The sequence below is a fragment of the Pollicipes pollicipes genome, unplaced genomic scaffold, assembly GCF_011947565.3.
Source record: "Pollicipes pollicipes isolate AB1234 unplaced genomic scaffold, Ppol_2.1 Scaffold_4002;HRSCAF=4701_pilon_pilon_pilon, whole genome shotgun sequence".
NCBI lineage: Eukaryota > Metazoa > Arthropoda > Thecostraca > Pollicipedomorpha > Pollicipedidae > Pollicipes > Pollicipes pollicipes.
This window is the reverse complement of record NW_023596420.1, coordinates 16,356,744-16,381,915: the sequence shown is the minus strand read 5'-3', so window position 1 is coordinate 16,381,915 and position 25,172 is coordinate 16,356,744. Positions and strand designations below refer to the sequence as shown.

General features: G+C 52.3%; 2 protein-coding genes across 4 annotated transcripts in view; one reads left to right on the top strand and one right to left on the bottom strand.

Annotated features, from left to right (window-relative positions):
• The window catches only part of LOC119093786 (transcription termination factor 2), a 68,068-nt gene that overhangs the window by 30,447 nt on the left and 12,449 nt on the right, over positions 1–25,172 (top strand). The gene's annotated exons all lie outside the window — the stretch shown is intronic.
• Positions 17,026–24,506, bottom strand: LOC119093788 (keratin-associated protein 10-7). Its single transcript, XM_037216798.1, has 2 exons — positions 24,342–24,506; positions 17,026–18,954 (listed from the first exon to the last, which is right to left on the bottom strand). Exons 1-2 carry the CDS (start codon positions 24,424–24,426, stop codon positions 17,540–17,542), a joined length of 1,500 nt encoding a protein of 499 aa, XP_037072693.1. The 5' UTR covers positions 24,427–24,506; the 3' UTR covers positions 17,026–17,539.

Here is a 25,172-nt window from a genome sequence, read left to right as displayed (position 1 = left end):
TGGCTCTCAATCAATGTGCAAGGTGCGATGGCGTAATCAGAGAACGAGTCATTGGGGAGCATATTTACAAAGTAGAGAAGCTGCGTTGTTTAGCGCAGTGTTTTCCGCGTAAAAGTATACTCAAACTTATAAGTGGGCTCATTTCATCAAATCTAATGCTTGCTTCAGTGTCTTCAAATGTCCTCTTATACGGCTATCTATAGAAGTCCTCTTATACGGCTCATCACGATATGACATGGTCTTGCGGCTTTTGCGGCTCATGACGATATGACATGGTCTTGCGGCTCTTGCGGCTCATGTTGTGCCTGCCACAGAGGTCGCTTACGCTGGGCTCTGGACTACTGCGTCGATGGGAGACGGCAGCTGCCAACCTAAATGGTCGCATATGCTCTGGGACAGGTGTCAGCGTCCAGCCCGCTGTCAGAATTCTCTGGACGTGCGCTGGGCGGTGTCTGCGGTGGGATGGTCTTGCGTAAGGCGCTGCCGAATGTTTAATGATTTCAGTGTGTTTTTCCCTGTGGTCTTGCATTGCACGAGTCAAGCAGAGCTTGCGGTGCTCCATCAGGCTGGTGACAGCAAACGGCCCTAGCGAGTGTGTTAGGATTTTCCCGAAACAACAGTCACCCCCTTTACGCCGGCAAAGCAAGGGTTGCTAACCATTGGCACCTATTCCACTGTTGTGGCACCAGTGTAGGTGGACGTAGCAGTTTCAGAAAAATATTTCAGATCGTGAGATTTAACCGTCAAACTAGGAGTACCGGTCCGTGCATTTAGTCGCACATGCTGGTAGGACGGCCTTGCAGAGGCCCTTATAGTATAGCGATTACGTTGCGCGTCTGGGAAACTGGAGGCACGGGGTTCTTCACGGTGTCCGACCTTCCTGCCAAGGTGAGGGCAGGCGATATATATATATATATATATATATATATATATATCTATATATCTATATAAATTATATATATATATATATATATATATATATATATATATATACGTATACATATCCGATTCAAGAAACACTATTAAATTCTTTTTCCATGTCAAATTTCCATTTTGGAACAGCAGGGCTACCGAATTGCAACGTCTACATATTGTCAAGGCAATGCAAAAAACACACGCTGTCTTCGTCTTATTTTAATCAGCGCTGAATTTTTTCCACCATAAAATTTCTTCTGAATTTCTTCCACTACACACGTCATTACCAGCGTGCGATTAAATGAACAGCAGGTATCAACACATACTGTAACATTTACTGTTCTTACTTCCGATCGGCCCACAGTATCAGCATGATGCTTAACTAAAGCTATGTGATCAGAGCTGGGGAGAGGCGCATAAATAAACGTAGCCTTAAGAGGCATCAGCTTCCTGGCGTCGTCGCATGTTGCCAAGGTGATATTTTTAGTGAGATGTTCTCTTCTGATGACAGTGCGAAGCTGTTGGTGCATATGGTCGTGCATATAGTGGGCACCTTCCTTCAGATGCATCGCCGACTGTCGAGATAGCGTAGTGGTGGTGGTGGTGCCGATGCCCACGGAATAAGGCTTGTATTCTCCGCGGTGGCATGGGCATTGGTACACCATATGACTGTGTTTTAGGTCATTATTCTTGACACGCGCCCGGGTGGCCGGTTAGATGCCCTGCGTTGGGGTGGGATGGGGGAGTTTGATCCCCTGATATCTCAAAAATAAGAGAACTAGAAACACCAAATTTACAGGGTGTGCTAGTCTGTGCGTGAACTCACTTCGGTCAAAGTTTGATGTTCCTAGGTCTGACCTTCGGGTCAAATAGCGACAAACTGCAGGTTGGTGTCCAACATGCCCGCGGAACCTAAATACCTGTCGCAAGTAGAAGGTCGCATGCTCTTTTAAGGTCAGTGACCATTTTCGACCTCTCGAATGTTATGGTTACCAAAATCATTCAAGACTGCTGTGAATTTTGTGTTTGAATAAGCGACAAAGATTACGCTTGACAGTATGTTCCGAAAACAAAATGTTGACCTGGGTCGTCGTAGGTCAGTGACCTGTTGTGATCTTTGAGAAGTCCATGGAAGATGTATAATGCGGTACCTATTATTGATAAATTCGAAATGAACACCAAAAACTATTTCATGCAGCAATCCCTAGAGTGATAAAACAGTCAAGTTTTGATTTTGGTCTGATCTTCACACATGACTAGGTCAATGCACTTTGTTCATTTAATTGTGGTACTATCAAGAAAGTATCTCAGAGATTAATACACTCCGTTGTTGCGTCACATTGGGCGATTCCCTAGAAATTGTCTTCGCTGAATCCATGACCTGGCTTTGACCTACTGTAGGTCAGCGACCTCACAAGGCACATCTAATTGTTTGATGCCAAACGATCCGATATGCAATTGTCTACAACTACGCAAAATTTGACTGCGCCGCGCTGTTCGGAAATCATTCCGGTTAAAACATTTGGGGAGCGGGCAAATTGTCCCTCACCCGAATGCGTGTGAAGGGTTTGTTTTCTTTTTTTGACAATGGCGCGCATCGTGTTCCTGTAATATATGGTTAGTCTTGATTGTTGGTTGTTATCAGTGCAGTTGACATGTGCGGATATAATATCACGTTGCGCTCTTTCATCGACTTGATGCGCGTAGTTCATCCGGCTTTTCTGGAAGAGGATGATGTCTGTAACCTTGGTATGGTTGGTTTGTTCGCTGAACTGTCGATCCAACTGTGGGCGATTTTCTTTACCTACTTCGTTGTTTGAACAGTCATGATTGACTAGGATCCTCTGAAGTCTTAAAAACTCGTTGTGGATGGATTTCCAGGTGGAGCCAGTAATGGTGGTCCATTCAACAAAGGCGTTGACAACGTTACCTTTGTGGCGACCCGGGCACTTACGGACCACGTTTATGTGTATTGCACGATTGGTGAGCTCGGTGAGAGGTTTTACTCGCCATTTCATTATTGCATTTTTGAAATTTGGTCATTTGGATTTCTATGCAAAGCCTTGAAAACATGCACATTTATGTGGTTGATACTTGACAGTTAAATTTAATTGAAAATCCAGCCCCGGCTATTCACTTCACATTTATCAAAGAACAACCCATGTGCCTTGCTTTAAAAAGTAGATGTTTTGTGTTTCGCTTCGCCCACCTGTCCCACTTCGCCCACCTGTCTCCCTGTATCCACCGGTGTCATTCAGCTACCTGTGTCACTGTACCCACCTGTCTTATTGTACCCACCTGTCTCGCTGTACTCACCTGTGTCGCTGCAGCTACCTGTCTCATAGTACCCACCTGACTAACTGCACCCACGTGTCTGACGGCACCCCATTTTATGGTAATAATCATCAGGTACCTTTGCTGAAACAGCGCTTCAAAAGATGAGCTGGATGACGCCACGTTGTGCAAACGCCGCAACACAAAATCCATGGCCAGCCTAGTCATAATGGCCTTGTGTTCTCGTTTTCCGTTTCGTTTTCCTCGTTTCCCCATGCTGAAGTTGTATTCTTAAAGGAAATGTTCCACATTTGAAGATATTGAAGCAAACATCAGATGTGCTGAAAGAAGCTCACGTAGAACTGTCGACAAATTTTTAAGTAGAAAAAACTTCTCTAGACAACACGATTTCTTTATTTAATAAACATGCCCCTCAATACGACATTGTTTGATTGCGTCATCGCAGCCGGCACAGCATTGATTGGGAGCCAATTACGGCGGTTTTACATGGAAATCGTGCTCACAAACGCCAGATATGAACAAATCGACAATCATACTTTTCTTGGCCTTGGATCGCCGCATGGCCAGTGGAACGGCAAACTTTGAATGACGTTATTAAGGTGTCATGGATGCCTGGGTGACCTTGGACAGTTTGCACGAAAAAGCACATCTTCGCGATTGCGTGGCGCAGAAACTAGAAGCGTTTAGGTCTTAAGAAGGCAGCGCTGTGAACTGCACCAAACAATCTTCAAGATGGCCAATTCCAGAGGTCAGAAAAGCTTACGCCTGTCTTTCACGAATGCAAATCGTCTGATCTGTCTTCTTAACCCTCACCCTGATTCACTGTTTTTCATAACGCCGACTGATAAACGGGAGTGGATGATGTGACCCCCGCCACCTGGCGTTTCCAAAGTAATGAAGATAGAGCTTAGCAGAGAACACCAGTGGATTGATCTGAACGAGATCTCACGATTGGCGCTGGCTTTTATGTTGTTAGCTAAAACAATTCCATAAATGCTTTTCGAATTCCATGACGCCTCGAATTCCCTGAAGCCCCAGCTGTTTGTGGTCTTACGAAGAACAAGTCCACAGCCGCCATTTGCTTAGGAGTGTCGTCTCATTCCTCATGCCATTTAGTTAGAACCAAATTCTACTAGCACTTTATAAAGTAGCGGGGCTTCCGAAATTTGCGAACATGCGTGTAAAAAGCGCTAGGCGAAACCACCTGCTTTCAGGTCACAGCCCTACATCCCAGGCATTAAACTCCAAAACGAGTTTTGGTAGGCCGGGAGAATGATGGTGCCTAACGATCAACAATTTTGGGTCAAATGGGCGGAAAGTTGCGCTGTACTCCGATGTTCCCGTGGGTCGGTTTCCTTCGTGAAGAGTTTCATGTGAACGCCGTGATCATTACGTAACATTTTGCCCTTAGCGTGGGTTGTGGGAGGTGAATATGCGTTTTTCGTTCGTGATGATGTCATTTTGCGGTCAGGTCACGGTAACGGTGTGGCGTAACCGCGGAAAATGAAGTTTAAAGTGCAAATTTTTCAGGTGTTCTGATCTTGGAGTGTGAAAACTGCCCTTGGAAATCATTAGTTCTCACTCGTTCTTGGAAAAAACATGGCAAATTTGGAGATACACATAATCTGTCCGAAGGGCACATGAAAACGTAGGCTCCTTTCGCTTCCTCAGTAAGTCCCGATGTCTGACGCCCAGCCCGGTGAGTTTTCACCTTTCCATATGTCGCTAAGCAATTTCATAAACGGATCAGAGTCATATCTGACAGTCATATTTGAAGTGCTACTTCCCTACACGGATTATCGTCATTCGTCGAGGCAAAAGGCAACGCCCCGTTCACCAGTGTGGATTGTGTTAATGAATATCCGATTATACATTCCACATCGCTCCTTGAGCCGAGTGTCACAGCTTGTTCACAGAACAGACTATCAAGTAACGGGTCAGATGGCCCACATCTCCAAGACTGTCAAACCTTTCTCCCGTGACCGGGTTCTTCACTGATACGGGCAGCCAGTCTGTGAGGGGGCTGAGCACTGCGTGGTGACCGGTGGTGACCGCTTTGCGTGTGGCGGACAGTGCCAAACCCGCTCCTCCGCCGGTGGACGGAGCGATCCGGCCGGCCGCCCGACCTGTCCGGGTCGTCGGCCTGGAATGTGACGGCCGCTGCTGTTTGCCGCCGGTGGCGAGACACTCGAGATAGGAGCGTGGCCGGCGCGAGGCTGGGCTAGTCAGAGCACCGGGGCTGCGCTCGGACGACCCGAGAAAAAGGCGGCCGATTCGGTCGGCCGGCAGGGTCGTGACCCCGCCAGTAATCGGCCTCCGTAACGGGGCTTATTAAACTAGTGTATATGAGCCACCTTGCTTCGAATATATCGCCAATGCGAAGCGTAGTCGCGGCAACTGCGCCCATGTAATTGTCTGAGTTTCCTCAGTTTATTTGAATAAAGCAAACTCGCAACGATTCTTTCAAGAAGGATCACTTGATCAAGCATCAAAGTTGAGACTCTAAACACGCCGCCCCCTGACGGGTGGAGGTTGTTGATTCAAATGTTGAATCAAATTCAAACGAGGCCGTGTCCTCTAATCATGGGTCGCATTCCTCTTGTGCTGCCTGGGGAATAGGATTTTGGTCGCACCTCTTAAGTTTTCACGGTCATATTTACGTGTCAAATTTTGCATTTGAATTTGCTTGAGCCCATGCAGACTAATGATTTGGCACAGCTCATGCAAGAGAACTACATTTGGGTGACCAGGGCAAAGCTCAGCAAATTTTCAATGCTCTAGGCATAATTTATCTTGCGCGAAGCTGTTGTAATCAAGTAAGCTGCGGCAGATGAGAATAATGACAATGTAAGCTGCATTAGCTTAGAATAGTCTAAATTTGAAACAGCAATGTACTTAACGTCGCCACGGGCCAATTCTGCGTGGGATAATGTTGATTTATGGTGTTTTGCACATTCAGTATTTCGTAACGTCGAGCTGCTGAATGCTGAATGCAAACTCTGAGGGTTACAGAGTGTTTCGAAAGTAACGCCTCCACGCCTTCACATTTACGTAGGCTGACCGTCCGCCGGACCGAAATCCTTAGTTCTATGAGGTACCAAGACAAACAGGCGCGAGTATGGTTGAAGCACTTCCATTCAATTAAGATGAGAAATATACAGTTTTCAAATATCGGAAAAAACCGAAGAGCGGGTCGAGAGCGGGCCTACATTTCGATGCGCAGGGTCGCATCGACACCATACCAATCGGTTCTGGCGGATGAGCGAACTTACAATTACATGAGTGTTTGTCGATTAGAAAGAGTGTCAGCCGTTTGACGTAGACGGGTCGATTAGACAAGAGTGTTAGCCGTTTGATGCAGACGGGTCGATTAGACGGGAGTGTCAGCCGTTTGATGCAGACGGGTCGATTAGACAGGAGTGCCAGCCGTTTGATGCAGAAGGGTCGATTAGGCGGGAGTGTCAGCCGTTTGATGCAGTGATGCAGAAGGGTCGCGCACTCTCGCGCGCAAACCATGGCCTCACCCGTTTTTTTCAATTGTTTTTAACGACTGATGTCATATTTCGGCAAACAGAGCACATAGAGACGTGAAATGAAATGCACGGTGTTGGGAAATGTACGGGTTGTAACTCCCAACAAATATCAGAACTACAGCCTTGTTCGACGTACAGCTTGGCCAGTAGCGACCGGAAAGCGGCGGGTGTCACCTGTTCCGAGACTGATCTGATGTAGAAGACACTGCCCTAAACAGACGTAGGTTGGGCCATGACAGCTACATGGCGTATAGCCTTTGCTATTGTGTAACCATGCAAGCCATTGTTATTGTAACCGATGCTCACCCAGACTGTCTCCTTTTTCGCAGTACATTGGGCAAGCAGGTAAAAGTCTTAAAAGCCATAAGGGCGCGTTTGGTTAGTGTAGCATGGCATGGAGGCCACAGCAGTGGATTTTTAAACGTTGTGCAGAGCCGACCAGTTTCGTTTCTAGAGTGCATCTTGCCGACAGTCAAAGCAAAAGTTGTACAGAGCCCACCAGTTTCATTTCTAGAGTGCACCTTGCCGACATTCATACCAAAAGTCGTACATAGCCCACCAGTTTCGTTTCTAGAGTGCATCTTGCCGACAGTCATACCAAAGTCGTGCAGAGCCCACCAGTTTTGTTTCTAGAGTGCATCTTGCCGACAGTCATACCAAAAGTCGTACATAGCCCACCAGTTTCGTTTCTAGAGTGCATCTTGCCGACAGTCATACCAAAAGTCGTACATAGCCCACCAGTTTCGTTTCTAGAGTGCATCTTGCCGACAGTCATACCAAACGTTCAACAAAGGCCGGTGGCCTATGAGGACCTCAAAATGTCACTCGCATGCAAAGAGATATTCCTGTTGGGATGTAAAGCGAAAGGGCGAAGGAATGTCTATGATGAGATGTTTTAATCACGCCAAATACGGTGTTGAAACAAGCGTCGACGAACATGACTTGCGCTGAGATACGTCATTGGCCTGAGTTGACCTTGTACAAAATGTGGTAGATTAACTGCAGGCTGATGTGACATGAGGCACCAAAGCTTCTTATTTTCCGCCCCTGCTTGTCAGTTACTTGCAGTGCCTTTATTCGGTTTCACTTATCCGCAGTAGGTTGGGTTCTAGTCGCTTTAATTGCTCGCTATTCGCCTCTGGCTGTAATGCCTGCAGCCGGTGGCAGAGGCTGCGTTTATGGTTAGGTGACGTCAGAGGGCAGGATGCACCATTGCGCCTTGTCGAACCTTTGCCACAACATTCTGCCGTTGACGTGGAATCGGATGGCGAGGCCAGAGCTTGTTGGACAGGCCCTGCTCAGCGTGGGCTCTGTTCTCAGAAATCCAGCCAATTAGAAGATGCGGACTAAATTTGAGAAAAAGTTTCTGCACCTCCGCCGACAAAATGTCAGGAATGGCGGGATGCTCAGCCAGCCTTGTCATGACAAGAGCTAAGTACACAAACCATGCGAACAGTACACGAACACGAACAGTACACGAACCATGCGAACGAAGCAGAGCCGTTTAGGCTTACCCAGTCTACGCCATGCTTAAACACTGCCACGCTGGCAATATCAGGGCTTGTCCGTGCAGGTCCGCGCTCAGTATCTGTCTGGTTGAGATTGCAAAGATATAAGGTTTTTGGTGGATGTGTTTGCCAACTGTCCAGCTGAGATTCGAAGTGGTCACTCATCTCGAGAGGGTACAACTATCTTGATGCTCTCATTCCTGTGAGATCGTCTGTGTTTGTACCAGCATCAGGCGGCGGGCATAGGAGGGTCGAAAAAATAAAGGAGACTTCAACTCTGAAACAAACGTTTTCCTCGAAATCTGGACCTCAATGTCTTCCAAGTGATCATCACATTTTTGTTCGATGCTCGGCGAAATCTTATTCTTATGCGACATGAGGAGTTGAAATGCCACCGCACATTTCATTTTCAAGACAACTTCGGAAGTGGATCGGTCTTCTAAGCAGTGATAGCGGCACTCATCAATCTGGAACTGGTGTACCTTCGTGGTCATTGCCTTCAACGTCTGCCTTGAACTGATGCCTTTTTGTTCCTGCTAACGTCAATCAAAATAAAATGGTTCCGTCACCAGGCCTCTATTTTTGGCCCCTACAAAAACTGGCCCGGGGAGGGGAATGCTTACACGTGTATCGCTTGTAACCCAGAGGCTGGTCATCGGGAGCTGGCAGATGGGCCGTCGCCTGTCTGTCCCATTCCCAGCGCGTTTTTCGTGCCATCCTTTGTGGAGCGGCGCCCGTCGAGGTTGCGATGTGAGAGGAGGACCGACGTCCGTCCATGGCGTGACGGCCTTGGCGTGTTGATTGTTTTAGGGCCCGGACCGCGGCCGTCGGCGCGTAACATCAATGTCAAAAACGGCCGCGGCCAGCCGACCGAAACACACACACACACACACACACACACACACACACACACACACACACACACACACACACACACACGCACACGCACACGCACACGCACACGCACACGCACACGCACACGCACACGCACACGCACACGCACACGCGCACGCGCACGCGCACGCGCACGCACACACGCACACACGCACACACGCACACACGCACACACGCACACACACGCACACACGCACACACACCCACACACACATGCTGTCCACGCGGATAATTGGATAATTGGCATCCACCTTTTGTCGCGCCAGTGCCGGCTTGATGGATCTCGACAATTCGGTTACGCTAAGCAGCGTTCTGTATGCTGTCGCCGTCTCGTCCACCTGCCGGGCTGGTCTGTGGTCGCTTCCGCAGAAGTGAAGTGGCCCGATAGTTCGTGTTTTAGGTTTGACAGGGCGCCCGGGAAGCCGCGAATCTCATGGGAGGCGTGGCTAAAATTGGGGGCAGCAGTGACTGGCCGCACGATATAGGGCGCAGCATTTTGGTGTTTTACCCGCTCACCAGCTGATCCCTGGGTGTGTGGTGTCCACTTCTCTCATAAAACCATTCCAGACCATTGTGTGGTGGTGCACTTGGATGCCCTCGATTATTTACATGCACTGGCTTATTCACGTTTTTAACATGGATTACAAGACAAAACGCTATTGGAGCTACTCGCTGGCGGCATTTTATTACCTGTGGGCGTAATTCAGGGTTATGAAAGAGGTCACGAAGGACGCAAGCGAATCGAATATTGATTTGTCCTAGAAGGTGACCCTTGTGACCGGCGACCCTCCTGACCCTCAAAGTTAACGACAGCCGGAATACCAACAGACCTGCGGAAAAAGTGAGGCTCCTGGTGTGTTACATTCATTACTAATCTGATTCGGAAGCAGCGAAACCTTAGGGCGAGGGAGTCCTACTTGAGCCATGTGAAGAATGCCACTGCAGCTCAGATTCTTCCGGCTCTGCCTGTCGCCATGGTTTTAAAGACGTATCTTCAATTAATCAACCAACCCCCTGCATTTGTACCTGTCATCCAAAGCGTAAAACTTGCAGATTGCGAAAAAAACGTACATCCTGGTTGGAAACCACGCCCAGAGCTCTACAGCCGACGTTGGCAGCGGCACGCAACCAACACTATTCTACCGGAAGGGGGACCGCAGCAACGCAGACTGCTGGGCACCGCTAGTGGCAGGTCGCGCGCAGTGGAGCCCAAGGCGTGGATCAGCCGGCTTCGGGCGCGTGTTAGTGGCAGTTTCAGTAACAGGAACAGTTCAGGATTCAAAAGCGGGTGCGCGATGTAGTTGGCTGTACGGTCAACAGTGCCCCTACTGCGACCAGACCATTGGCCAGTCGCGAGTTGGCCGTCAAAGATGAGCCTCATAAACACAGTTGCTGGGTATCGACATACTTTAACATACAACGCATTGCTCTCCACACACAAGCATTAAGGCACAACGCTTAGGCTAGAGTCGCGAAACAGAAACCAGCGGTGAGTCTGATGTGTAAGGAACCAAAAGCTACCGGCTCGATGCGATCCATTCAGGTCGACGAATCATCTTCCAGGTACGATCATTGGTAACTCTTGACAACAAAAATAAGAAAAGTCATGACTCTGGGACATTGACGAGCCATTTTCATTGCAAATAGACAAAACGTCGTGTTCGGAATCATATGTACGGCAAACAGTGGTGTAGGACAGATGTTAGGTAAACAAGTAAACATACGTAATTTACCAGCTGATTTCGACGCTGTGACCCGTCATTGACCTAGCCGAAAAGCCGCTTGACCACTGTATAAGGACCATCACTCTGCACTGCTTGCATGCTCAAAGCTGTTATTTTTTCCAGTGGACAGCAAAATAGCCAATAGTTGTACCGGCGTTTTGCATGCTCTCAGAGATACCATAGCTTAGTGACGTGACGTGGAATATTTTATCCTGCAAAATATGTGTGACGAGTGTGTCCTCACCTCGTATAAACGAAATGTCTAATTTGAGCTATTGGTGCAGGCGTGCGTTACTTTTAGGCGCACACGTCCGTATAAAGGTGCCTGGTCTCGCTCTTGGGGATCACTGGACTGCTTATACACCCTAATGTGGTGAAGACATGTGTTTAACTCCAGGATGTTTGACATTATTGTTTGACCTATCATTAAACATCAACTATATGATGTAGCTTACTCGTAACTCCGTTTATTTTAATGATTAAGTAGTCATTCAAGAAAGAGAGAGCGTAGGGTCGTTTCAATTTTTAGCCCTCGGCTCCCCAAGTTCCAGCTCGCCCCCCCCCCCCTCCACCCCTCCGCCCCCGAACTTCGCAGAGGGCCCTTGTTTCCTCAAATACCGGACCATAAAAACCCAGCGAAAGCAAAAGCAAACCAAGCCATGACCGATATTCGAATTTTTCCAGGTGTGGGAGTACGGTGGACTCGGTCTGATGAGAAAGTAGCGTTTGGGGCGATATTGCTTATTGCGGTGGTCCGGTAGATGGCGGGTGGAGTGTGACAGATGTCGCCGGCGTAGGGGTGGGTACGGGCCCATCTGAGCCTTTACCAACAGCCAGATTTGGTGAGGCGCCGACAGATGTGCCCGGTTAACAGTGAAGCTCATTCAAGTCGTCCACCTATTAAAAGCAAGCAAAATAAGATTTACTGAGAGTGTGCCCAGGGCGTTTTAGCACATAAAACACCTTGTCCGGGTCGCAGAAGTAATAGATCGTAGTTATAGTAGATTGTAGCTTATTTACGTTGTGCTTTTTGGATGCATCAGTTTCTAAAGGCGTGCATGGGTGGCTTTGAGCTCCGAGGACCTGTTAAGTAGAGCTCGTTACAAGCACCCTGAGCCTCGCCTCGCCACTCGCACTGCGCGGCTGTCTCCTGCATTTTATCAGGGCAGAACTGCGGACGATTCTGCGCGCCGGGCAGCACTACGACACGGCTGCCACAACTGTTACGCCACGTCTAATGGCGTTACGTTCGCTGCCAGCTAAAGAGCATTTTCGTGTCAGGTTGTCACATCTCTGCTAGCGGCCAAAAAGGCGGGTCGTCGTCAGGCTCCTTCGGCCTGTCCAGATCCGCGCCATTAGATTGAGCTAAGATGCCATTACAGTTGAGTCATGCTGTAACAGGTCCGTACTTACCGTGGACGTTGAGCTATAGCTGGTAGGAAATCCGGTTGGGTTTTTGTCAGGTCCCTCGGGTGCTCAGGACTGCACCGAGGCGCGAGACGACCCGACACGGAATACCGCCAGGAGCTCCAGCTGTAGTGCATTCCTGCTGTGTTGTTTTGGTTGATCGGGTTTGAGTGCGGCGTATTGAGATGTGCAGGGACGCTGAACCGAACCAAGTGGCCAAGAAGAAGAATGCAATGTTTGTTTGGTGTATGCCAAACGTGTGTAAGCTGCGTGTCTGGAGTGACCACGCCGAGTCGCTTGTGCCCTTGGCCAGACGCCTGGGGCCAGCCGCCCATGGCCAGACGCCGGGCCCCGACTCTGACCTCCACTCCAGCCCTTGTCAGGATGCACCACGCCAGAGCAGATTTGGGGGACGTCAAGAGAGTGTGTCTAGGACCGGTCGGCCTCGGCCGTAGCTCAGCTTGAAGGGGGGGGGGAGGGGGCGGTACGGCGCCGCTGGCGATCGCCGTCGCCCACAGTACGGTCTGATAGAGCCGGGACGGTCTGACAGAGCCGGGACGGTCCAACAGAGCCGGGACGGTCCAACAGAGCCGGGACGGTCTGACAGAGCCGGGACGGTCCAACAGAGCCGGGACGGTCCGACAGAGCCGGGACGGTCCAACAGAGCCGGGACGGGGACGGTCTGACAGAGCCGGGACGGTCCAACAGGGCCGGGACGGTCCAACATAGCCGGGACGGTCCGGCAGAGCCGGGACGGTCCGACACGGGACTGCCTTCCCGAGTCGGGACGGTCTGGCAGAGCCTGATGGTCCAACAGAACCAGGACGGCGCGACAGAGCCGGAACGCAGAGCCTGGGCGGCGGTCATATCCGAATGACAACGGTGGTAGACTGCGGAACGTGCTTGGTCGGATGGGTCTCCCCATCGGTTGAAAGCCTTGCTGAAAGCGAGTGGTTTGTGTGGAGGTTTGTGGTTTGTGTGTGGTTATTTGTTCTAATCAATGTATGGTGTGAGTATTGTAGCACGTGTGAGCTGACTTTGCTGAGGCCGACGGCCGTAAGCTGCGCAGTTGTAGAGCCCTGTCCAGATGCATGCAAGCCAAGCACGTTTAATAATACTGCAAACACTTTATCTTCCTGATCATCAAGTTGAAATGCCTCTACTAAATAACATTCAACGTCTTCAGTTTATAGCCAATAGGAGCCTATGTTTTGAAGCTACGGTTTATAGGTTTTTCTTTGGTCGGGCATATGCTCTGTTACATAACGTTGTATGACTGCACTCTTTGGTTGTGAATGACACCACGTGTAGCCGAACATGCTATCTGGAACATCTTCATGCATTTCACTGTCTCGCGTATTGCCATGTAAAAACCTCATCACTTCGCGCACGTTATCGCTGCTGCCGAAGTTGGACTCCAAAGTGCGGAAATGTCGCCGCCGCCTTGGCCTGCCGCGCGGCGCGTTGCTTATCCGTTGGCGGTGGCGTCGGCGCCAGCTCCGGTCCTGCCGCAGTGCCGTTTGGGCAGTGGGGGCGGAGCCAGCTCCGGTCCTGCCGCAGTGCCGTTGGGCGGTGGGGACGGCGGCAACTCCGGTCCTGCCGCAGTGCCGTTGGGCGGTGGGGGCGGTGCCAGCTCCGGTCCTGCCGCAGTGCCGTTTGGGCGGTGGGGTCGGCGCCGGCTCCGGTCCTGCCGCAGTGCCGTTTGGGCGGTGGGGGCGGCGCCTGCTCCGGTCCTGCCGTAGTGTTTATGTGCGCCGGCCATGGCTGGGTGCCGGGTCTGGCGCTGGGCCGCGCCGGGACGGCGGTGACCGGGCGCGGCCCGCCCCGCTCGCGCCTCAACCCTTCGGGGAGGCTGACGCTGTCGGGAAGTCCGGACCGGCGGCCCGTCGACGAGCTCGCCGCTCCGGGCCGCCGCCGGCTCCCGCAGCGGGCGGCTCTTGCGGTGGGCTCTTGTGGTCACCTCCCACGCCAGCCCAGGGAAGTGAGGGCTTTCATGGAAAGTCTAGCTCAACTTATTGTAGATGACGCTACGTGCAAAAACTGACCAACACCACCCGTCCAGCTTGCCCCATATAATGCATGTCACTCAAGGCAGGAGCTCCATGACCTGAAAAGGCACCTGACATTGAAGACGAATAGATAGGCCAAAATGATACTCAAGAAATATTTGTGTTTAATCCACATCCTCATTGGCCACGTTAGTCGTGACTCACTCACGGCCTTGGCTTTACCAATGGATCTTCTAAGTTACGTCTGACGTCTGCTGCGGCCAGTACTTACCTAAGCGTGTTCTGTGGGGAGCAAGAATGGCGGGGTGCTGTATCTCATGCCACAGGACTCCATGAAGAAAGGAGAAGGACGGCGCGATATTCTCGCGAAGAAAACAAAAGGTAAAAAGGAAACTTGTTGGAAGCTATGTCGGTAATTTCACTGGTAGATTCCCCTTAAAAAACGTTGCGGTGACGTAATAGTTCCACGTCGTCACACGTGTCCATGGGCGCCGCCAAAGGGGGAAACCCCTTAAACCCGCATTTTATCTTAGCACCTTGAATGGCCTAACAAAACGGTGAAAATCGGCGCGGTGAGTTCTCAATGAGGTCCGCTCTTTCCCTCAAGAAAATCTTGGCGTTGCTTCATGCACGTGCCTCTCCTGAAAATGGAACGCATGTGTCGTATGTCATGCTACGCTTTCTTATGTACTGTGTGTTATGTCATCTTTTCCATAGCAGATAGCATACTCCCGTAGCAGCAGTGGCCATGGTTCTCTTATGCATGAGTGGAAAAGTCTTGAAACAGTGACGTCATCACCATGTTCTGCAGTGAAGTTTGGGAACTTATCACGCAGAGGCACCTAGCGAGAGTTACTCGCGGGATTGTCCAATTGAACCCGGTTTTGTGACTTTGATTGAGATAACAGTTTGCTCACATTTAACGCATCCATGTGTCATCAACTTATGTCATTGCGGGGGGTGGGGCGAAGGTAAGTTGCCATAGCCAGGTGGGTTCCGAGTCAACACAAAACGCCTTATGACGCCTTTAGGTATTTCATAGACGACATGCGTTATTCGACATTATCGCTGCCATCGGTAGTCTGATTGACCCCTTTGCCCTCAAGGTTCCCTCGCGATGTCGCGGTTTTCTAAAATATTCGCCGCGAGCACGGCCAGCCTTGCCGTGCGCATAAATATTTATGAGCCCGATTAGCTTTGTCGGGACCGGTTTTGCGATGTGTCGTGGCATCCTCGCAGCAAAGCGCTCACGGCTGGGCTGCTCTAGGCGTGATGGTACAGGCCGACCATTGGCTGCCAGGGATAGGACGGAGTTACTGGTCTGCGGCCGCTCCTTTCCGCTGGCCGTTCTCTTGGGATTGACGCCCGTCTAGACCTAGGCGCAACGTTTATGATGGCGTTGAACATAATCGGATTTGAAGCGTTCTTTGGCTGTAGGATCACGTTCCACCTGGTGACGATGTGTGTTAACTAGTCGGCATCGCCACATGCACGCGTGCATGGCTATGTGCCTGCATACACGCTCGTAAGCATACATACATGCATACGAGCACACGCATGTACGCATACGCGAGTATTGGTGTAGATACTAAAATCTAGGCTTGTGAGTTCCAAGCGCGGCAACATCAAGGTGAGGGAGGACTGCCTCTGTCCATTTCCAGTCCAGCGGGCCACTGTTGACAGCGGGAAGGACTCCCGCTGCCACTGTTGACAGCGGAGAGGACTCCCGCTGCCCGACCGGTCACTGCCGAGCTAACGCGACCGCCTTAATTTGGCGTCGCTTTACGTAACGCCAGTGGTGCAAAACACCTCGCAGGGATGCTTGACAACCACATTCCAATGCCCTTTGGGGTCAGGACCTGCGCGTAAACAAGGGGCGGATGGTGGAAACTGGGTCATCCGATGGTTATTGGAACTACTATGCGCGGCGGACATGCAGATAATACCAAATGTTTGGCGTTGCTCGTTCAGGAATGTGTAAATACCGGTAGTTCAGCCAACACTCCTGGAGGGTCTGGGTAAACATCAGCGCGGTGTGAATACCAGTACGTCAGCCCACACCCCTGGAGTGTCTGGGTAAACATCAGCGCGGTGTGAATACCAGTACGTCAGCCCACACCCCTGGAGTGTCTGGGTAAACATCAATGCGGTGTGAATACCAGTACGTCAGCCCATACTCCTGGAGTGTCGGGGTAAACATCAGCGCGGTGTGAATACCGATACTTCAGCCCACACTCCTGGAGTGTCAGGGTAAACACGCACGCGGTGTGAATGTCGGTACTACAGCTGGCACTTCTCAAGTGTCTGTGTAAACATGAGCGCAGCGGACGAGGATCGTTTTGTCGCGCTCCCTCCTGATTGGCGGGAAATTAGTCGAATGATTTGTCAACTTGGAGTCACAATCAAGTGCTTTGCATAAAAGACATAAGTGATCCTCCCATGATGACCAAACGGACCGCCAAGATGCCTTCCACGGACTCTTGTATCCACGCTTGTCACGCAAGCGACGGGTCGGACTTGCCTCGAAGCGAAACAAATGGTACCAGGTGACGTCTGTAATCGACGTCTGTAATCGCTCCGCGTAAATGCAGCGGGTCATGTTATTGGTGAAGCTCATCAAAAGCTATCGCAGATGCATTCCTTGCGAGGGTACAAATGCTGCAGGATATCGACGTTCCGCCTGTGTAGTGCACCTCTTGTTTATGTCGCCGTATCAGCACGTTTTCCAGAAACAGACAGTTCTGTCGGCATAACTATATTATGGCAACATGTAATACAGACACATGGTACAGAGTGGCTCCTCACTCACTATGTCAACAAAGGACAAAGGCGAGCAGCTCGCTGCCCGACACCGTTCTGAGTTCGGAACAAATTTACCCGACCCCTTCCATGGTCCGTCACCGTCGGAAGGGACTATCCCGTCTAGAACGGCCTACAGACGACCGCCGTAACGTGAACGCTCTGTCTAGGTTAGAAGAGATATGGCGGTCGCAGGTGCCCGTCACGGTCAGCTAGACCCGCGTAGGACAGGCCTGACGTGCCTGCACTCTGGCGCGCCCCGTCGGGGGGACCAGCTGCGCAAATGCCATAGTCGTGTGGGTGGGGAGGCGCTAGTCGCGTATGTCACGTGGTCGTGTGTTTGGGGCGGGGGGGAGGCACCAATCGCGCGTGCCACGTCACGGAGGAGAGCGGCGGCCCGTCGGCGCTGGCGCGAGTGACGGGGCCAGCCGGCCGGCGCCGGTCGCGGAGCCCGGTCAGTGCGGGATGGGCCAGCAGACCGGCGTGTCGGGCCGGCCCGGCAGCAGCTTACACTCGCGGTCGGGCCGGCAGCCCTTGGGACACACGGGGCGGCACTGGCGCTGGCAGCCGTGCAGGCAGCACCGCGTCGAGCTCGGGCAGTCGCTGTCCTCGCGGCACTGGTCGACCGAGCCGTTGTCGAAGCAGATGGCCGACTGCACCTGCGGGTCGTTGACGGGACAGGAACCGGCGCGCGCCGGGGGACGGGCACCGCCGCCGACACCGCCGCCGCCGCCGCCGAAGCTGCCGGGACGTGACGCTCCACCGGGACGAGCGTTGGCTGCAGCGTCGCCGGCACCAGCGACGGAAACGCTGGTAGTGGGACGACCGGCGTCGCCGAAGGGCGGGCGAGAGACTTTATCTTCCGGGAGCTGCTGCTGATTCTTGGGCGGGGGCCTGGGCGGGAATCTCTCGCGGTTAGCCTCGTTCGGTCGGAGCGGCGGCAGGACGGTATCCTCCGACTCCTCCGGCTCGGCCGCCAGACACTGCGCTACCTTGGGGCAAGGGGAGCCGATGCAGCGCACCTCGACCAGGCGGCACTCCTCGCCAGCGGCACAGCCGCGCCGGCACGTCGGCAGGCAGGTGTTACCGCAGCCACGCTGGCAACAGTGCCGCTTGTCACCACAATCCGAGTGCTGCTGACACTGGTCCAGCCGGTCCGAGCAGAAGGCTGGGCTCGACAGTTTGCGTAGGTCGTCCAGTGGACAGACGTCACGGTTGCCGGCGCTACCGAACCGCTGGCCCAGCTGCAGACCGAGCCCCAGTACCGGCTCCGGCTGCGGCGCTGCGGTTGGCTCGCTGGACACGCAGGTCGGCTTCAGCGGGCACGGCCCGTGCTCGCACAGCGCCTCTAGCATGCGGCAGACGTGGCCCTGGCCGCACCACGTCACAGAGCAGTCGTCCACGCAGACCGGTATGGTGATGCACTCGCGCTTCTGGCGGCACACGGTGGTCATCATACAGGCGGAGGCCGGCCGGCATGGGTTGGCGTCAGCCGGGCAGGCGTCCCGCACGGCCCGCGCCGCCGGCTGCCGGCGCGCCGTTACCAGCTGGTGGCTGGGCACGCACACGTGCTGCTCGCGGCACGGCGGCGTCCGGCACGGCTGCACGTGGCTCATGCAGAGTTCGTCGGGCAGGCAGCGGCCGCGGCAGGCGTCGGGCGCCCGCCGGCAGCGCGGCTGCAGCGGGCACGGCTCGCGCACGCAAGGCACCACCTCCATCCGACACTCGGCGCCGGCCGGACACGGCAGAGGGCAGTCGATGGGGCGGCACTCTCCGATGCGTGGGCACGGGCCTGCCTCGCAGACCACGTCGTGCACCACGCACTGCTCGCCTCGCGGGCACTCGTGGAACTGGCACGGGTTGCTCGGTCCTGCGGAACGGGACGGCCCGGTCAGTCACGGCCGCCGACGAGCTGGCGCACGGCTGCTGCGGAGACGGGCCGCCGCACACTGCACAACGTAGCTCAATCTCAGCAGTCGTGACAATTAACCACCGCCGGTGCCACACGAGCGAAGCAGTCGTAGGAATGCAAGTCAGTTCCGGTTATGTCCAAATGACAACGCTTAAACGTCAATGTATCGCTGGTTCGCCCAAGCGGCCTAAGCTGACCTTGGCCCGTCACGGCGGGGGGGGGGGGGGTAGCGTTCTCACGGGTGCTCGAGCTTGCACGGGGGGGGGGGCGTTTCATTGGTACGCTGTGATCTTTAATGCATATATGTTTGCTACATGTGTATTTTTACATTATTTATTATTGAGGACGTCAGGTTTCATTTTTTCAGCGTATTGGCTTATTTATTTACATATTAATTGTACTTTATTGTATTTTTTGATTATTACTTTAGGCTTAGTAGTGGTTCCATAGGTGACTTGCTGTACGGTTAGCAAAACCTCTGGATCTTCTTGCACTCGCCCTAGGTTTTCTTGAAACCCATGGGTATTCTGCGCTTTTGTGGATGTATGCGTGTGTGCGTGTGTATATGTTGTTTAATCATCGCCGATGATAGGCCAGAGTGAACATCACAGATCTCAAAGGAAGCTAATGTATGCATTTGCACCTGTGGGGCATTGTCCCGTGTGCGTCTAGACCGCACCGTAATCCCACAATGAGGCTCATGACACCCGAGGACGTGGCGAGTTGTCGAGTTGTCCGTCCCGTGGTGTGAACTCCCGGTGCATGACGCCCGAGGACGTGGCGAGTTGTCGAGTTGTCCGCCCCGCGGTGTGAATTCCCGGTGCAATTAAACTTGGATTATTCCGTTCTCCACCAGCTATTTCGGCTTTATTATTAGTGCCGATCATCAACACAGGCGACACCTCCTCAGTTCGGCTGCTTTATATTGCCGAACGGGGTTTGAACGGAACAATGCGTCGAACGGGAGCGGGGCCAAACGAGCTGAGTACCACTCGACAAATGCAGAAATGCAGGGCTATGTAGGACGACATGCATAGACGAGAGCCATCTTGACTCGACAAGGCCATCAGCAGGGTTTTGCAATCTTTGGCCATACGATGATTACTACATACGGCCATACGATGATTACATACGATGATGATTGGGTCAAGAGAGAGTGATTACTGTATTGCATAGACAGAGAATGCAACGAATTACCCGAGAAGCTTCGTTGTCAGTCGGAACACCGCTTAATGCGACGGGGAGTTCCGCCGGCCTACCAGCCCTGAGTCTCACCGCCATCCCGGTGACCCCAGTCAACCGATACAGATCACCAGCTGCGACAGCGGTGGCGGGACGGTCCCGGTGACTGATCGGACTTCCCGTCGACCAGCGGGCGGTCCACAGGGCCCGGTTACGGCACGTGGCGAGGCGCTGGTGCCGCACCTCCGCCAGAGCCGGCGGCTGTTGACGTGTCCGGGCGCAGTGGGAGCGCCAAGGCCGCGACGGTCCGGCGCTCCGGCGCTCCGGCGCTCCGGCGGCCGGCGGCGCCGCTTAACGGGACTGGCATTGGTGTGATACCATGCTGCACCGGCGAGGCTTTTGTGAGGGCCACCCATGCATCTCCGCCCGGATAGCCAGTATCGCAAGCCCCTACGGCTGCTGGTGGATGTAGCTTACGATCCAGCATCGCCGTGTTCCACGCTGAGAGTGGCTTGGTGCGAGGCATATCTGCGATGGCTCGAGCTGTCCGTGGCTGAGAGACACATGAACGCCGCGCTCAGTGGCCGCATTAACTGATCACTTTGTGAGCTACGGGTGTGTCCATCGCCCAGCTCACGCCATAGCTCCATCAATCCTAGGCATGACTCAGATGAGGTGCGACCAGGCGAACAACTTGGGGCCGAGCGCCGACTGGCATCCCGCGGAGTTATCCATTTAGTAGGTAACACACACTTGCGAAAGATCATGTCTGCGAAAAGCGTTCTGACTGCTCGATCGTACTATCAAGATGTGGGTGGTCTCCGTCCGACAAAGAAGTAGGCTGAACCGCTGAGATGGAGACTGCGCGCCAGACAGTGGAAGCTTGCCTAGTGGGTCGTCCGGCCTGGTGATGTCTTTACACGGGCGGAAGGTGCTGATCTGAATTGACTATCAAACAATGCTGAGCAAGCTGTGCAAGCTCCAGTTACTGAGCACGTGATGTGCTGCATGATGTAAGAAGTTGGATGTGGCTTCTTCACTCGCTAGTTTTTACGGAAATAAAACTAGTTATCGAGTTCCTCAAGAATTACTCCATAGCCGAGTATGTAAGTACAAGCAAACGTGACGAACTTTCAGATCAATATGCAAGAACATCCGGAGACAGGGCCAAAGCATGAGCACACAACGATATCTGGCCCAGCGAATACGTCCAGCCCGTGCTACCATCTCTTGACGAGAGTCAAGTCCGAAGTTTCAGTAAGTGGCAGTTTGGCAGCACGGCTAGTTTGGCAGCACTGCAACGTCATACCAGCGTTACCGAGCGCAGCGTCATACCAGCGTTACCGAGCGACGCAATCACATAATGGCATTGAGGAGCATATTTTCTAAATAAGGATACGTTGTTGTTTAAAGCAGTCTTTCCTGCTTAAAAGTACACCAATAGTTATAAGCAAGTGTACTTCATTATACCTGATGTTTGCTTCAAGGTCTTTATATGTGGAACATTCCCTTCAAGTACGTGTGCCGCATACGTGGCTGAACATCGTCCAGCCCTTCCGTAAGACAGGAATGATGAGTCATCAACAACGAGCGGTTGCTCACCAGGGGCGTTTACCTTGGTAAGGGGAACTCTGTGGGATGAATATCGTGGAAATCCGCAACTCGCGCAATTACAGTAAGCCGTGTGGTCTTCCTAGTAACTCGTCGCTGAGAGTATGGCTCGGTGCGCTGCGAGGAAGCCCGCGACGGAGCCGCGTGACGAATAACCGTATTGGCCTTCCTTGCAAACCGTTGACTGAGGATATGATCCGGCCGTGCCTTTTTGGATAATCCGGAATAGACCTTAACTCCAAAGGCAGCTTATTAGGGATTTGGAGGCAACGCTGGAGGTCCCAACACTTTCTTTGGCATTTTCATAGTTGGGAAATAGTTGGGAAATATTAATACTATTTTTCCCAACTATGTAAAATAGTCATTTTACATAGTTGGGAAATGTGGGTTACATTTTCCCAACATCTCCTTACATGCTGGTGACTTCTATGAATGTTAACACTTTTTTTACTCAGCTTTCAAACAACGTTTCCCGCACCGGATTGGTAGTTTGTTGTCGGTTAGTCAATTGTGGTACACCTTTTATTATAAGGGTGGACTACGTGACGTAATTCCGGCTGGTATCGCCATCGGTACTTACTACGATTACGAATGTGATTTTTGTGCAATGCTGATGTTTCCTATGAATCGTTATATCGTTGTCCGTCAGATAGAAACATTGCACATACGTTAAAAGAAATGTTCCACATACGAAGCAATCATCAGACATGACAAAATAAGCTCACTTAAAACTATTGATATACTTTTGAATGGGATATACTGCTCCAGAAACAAAATTGCTGTGTTAAGTAAACATGCTTCTCAATACGTCATTGCTTGATTGCGTTATGGAACCTTTCTACGGCGTTCAGGTGATCCCGAATCAGCCGCGCGAAATTGCCACCCGAGCACTCCCTTTTAGTACTTCAATCTCCCGAGAGGTGGCCGTGGCGGTACCGAAGGTGTTCGCTGAACCAATTATGGTTATGTGCTCGTGCTTACGCTTTTCCTCGTGCCGTTCTTGCATATTTATGTAAGTTTAAGATGCTTACTTGTATTCGCGTACTCGATCGTAGCGTAATTCTCAAGTTATTGGATTACAAGCCTTATTTCTGTAATAACTAGTGCCCATATCTAAGTTTGTATCATGTAGCACAAAATACGATTCGCGGTTGAGACTTCCGCAGCCTGCGTAGCGTTAATTGAAAGCCAATTGACGTCCAGTATGCATGGGAATCATGCTAATGAAGACCAGATATGAACGGCTCTACGATTATATTCTTTTCGGCCTTGAGCACCGCGCGGTCGATGGAGTGACAGGATTTGAGTGACATTGCTTTGGCGTCATGCGTGCATGAATGACCTTGAATAGTCTGCACGAAATAGTCTGCGCACCTTTGCAGGTGTGTAGCTGACAAACTAGAGGGTTTTTGGTCTTAAGTGGGTGAGGGCTGTGAACTGCACCGAATGATCTTCAAAATGGCTATTTCGATTCAAGACCCCATACAACTGTCTTCTTAACACTCCCAACTAGCGAAAATGTGTTTTCCTGCCCCATCCCCTGCGGGGAAAATGACAAGTCAGGACACGTGTCTGGACGGGATGTCTCAATTCAATGCTGTTCCACCAGCATTCGAGAACCAACACTTCTCAGACTGTTGGCAGGACCGTGATTCACCTGCCAGATCTGCCAAGGCTACGAGCTAGCTCCGACGCCCGTTAATCCAAGATTGTGTGGCGTTGCAGTCAAACTCACCGGGGTAGTATGCAGCCATAACTCCAAGGCACTTAAGCCTCAGTCCCATATGGTTGGCAGCGAAGACATTTGGCAACAGTGAGCACTATCATAGAAACAAATGTCCGTTATAAAGGCGAGTCAAAACTAACACCAACTGACAATAAACTAGGATCACCGTGTCCGGTTCTCCCTGTGGTTCACCGCCGGGACCCGCCATTCTCCTTTCCCCATTCCCCAATTCTAACTCTCGCTATGCCCCGTAGGCGAGTAAAAAGGAAATAGAGGGACACGATGATACAGTCGTTTTCAATGACTGTATGATCTTTATAAAATACTATTGCAAACTTTCTTGGCGTACACTGATGGCACATGCATATTGTGGAGAACCAGGTTTCTTCATCCTTCAGTTTTTAGTTGTGTTTTGGAGGTCTGCAAAGCTTTTGACAATCGGCGACGTCATGTTTAGAAACAGCCCAGGCAACAGTTACTAAGTACCTCGGTCCCAAGTGGGTTACATTTTGCCACCGATAACATCTAAACCACAATATCTATTCTCGCTCAGTCGGGATAGATTCAGTTCGGCGATTCCGAAGCAACGGCGCACGGTCACAACCCTACAGCTCAGACTTAAACAGGCGGGCAGTCGGGCGGCCTCCGGGGTCCGGACCCGAAGCTGGATTCGCCGTCAGCCGTTCTGCTGTCCCTCGCTTCAGCCGGCGTCGGATCTCACAAAGCTGTTGACCACTTGACAGCGGTTACAAAGTCGATAGCCAGCCAGGACCTGGTTGCCGGCCGAGGCACACTGAGGCTCGCTTCAGTCGTCGGTACCCCTCACCTCTGGCGACGCCGCGGCGTGACGAGGCATCGGCGGCGGTGGTGGTCGCCAGCAGCACGGCCCACAGTACAACCATCGCCCCCATGCTGGCCGGTCCGGGCGGCTGGACGGGCACTACTGCCGTCTCCCGGCGCCCGCGCGCCAAGGTCACCTGCCCGGCCGCCCGAACCTCACCGTCAGGGGCCGCGCGGCTGGAAACCCCGTGCCCGCTGCCGCCGGGCGGCCGGCGGCGCTTCCGAGGCGTCGCGCTGCCCCGCGCCGCCGCTGTCCGGCGCCCGTGCTCTGCGCGGCTGACGTCAGCTGGCGCGGGAATTCCCAGCCGGCGTCGGTGAGAGCGCAGGTCACGGAATTCCGCGTGCGGTGGAAGAGCCAAGGAGCGGTGGGCAACGTCATGCGGTTCACTCACAGCCCGTGCTCTGCTACACTGGGCTGCACGCGGTTTGTGGCTGGACTTTCCACCATCGACCGAAATCCAGTCCTTCACCATTCAGTTTTGGTCCCAATGACGCACACGGTGCTAATTGGCACTCTGAATTTCGCTGTGCGATCTTCAGCTAAATCGACATTACGGTGGCCGTGTTGTAGCACTGGGCACTCGCAGCAGGTGGAGTGACCGTGCGGTGGCCGTATTAGCCGCGTGATTGCCTCAGGTAATCTACAGCTGATGCGGAAACGTGTGGAGTGATTGGAGACGTGGTTTCGTTAAACTGCAGTGCAGTTTGCCGTGCAGTGCAGTGCAGTCAAAACGTGCATTGAGCCGATAGATCGTTTCCACTCTTCGAACCTTTACTTTGAGCCTAGAATTGAAAGTAATCTGATAGCTTGACATGG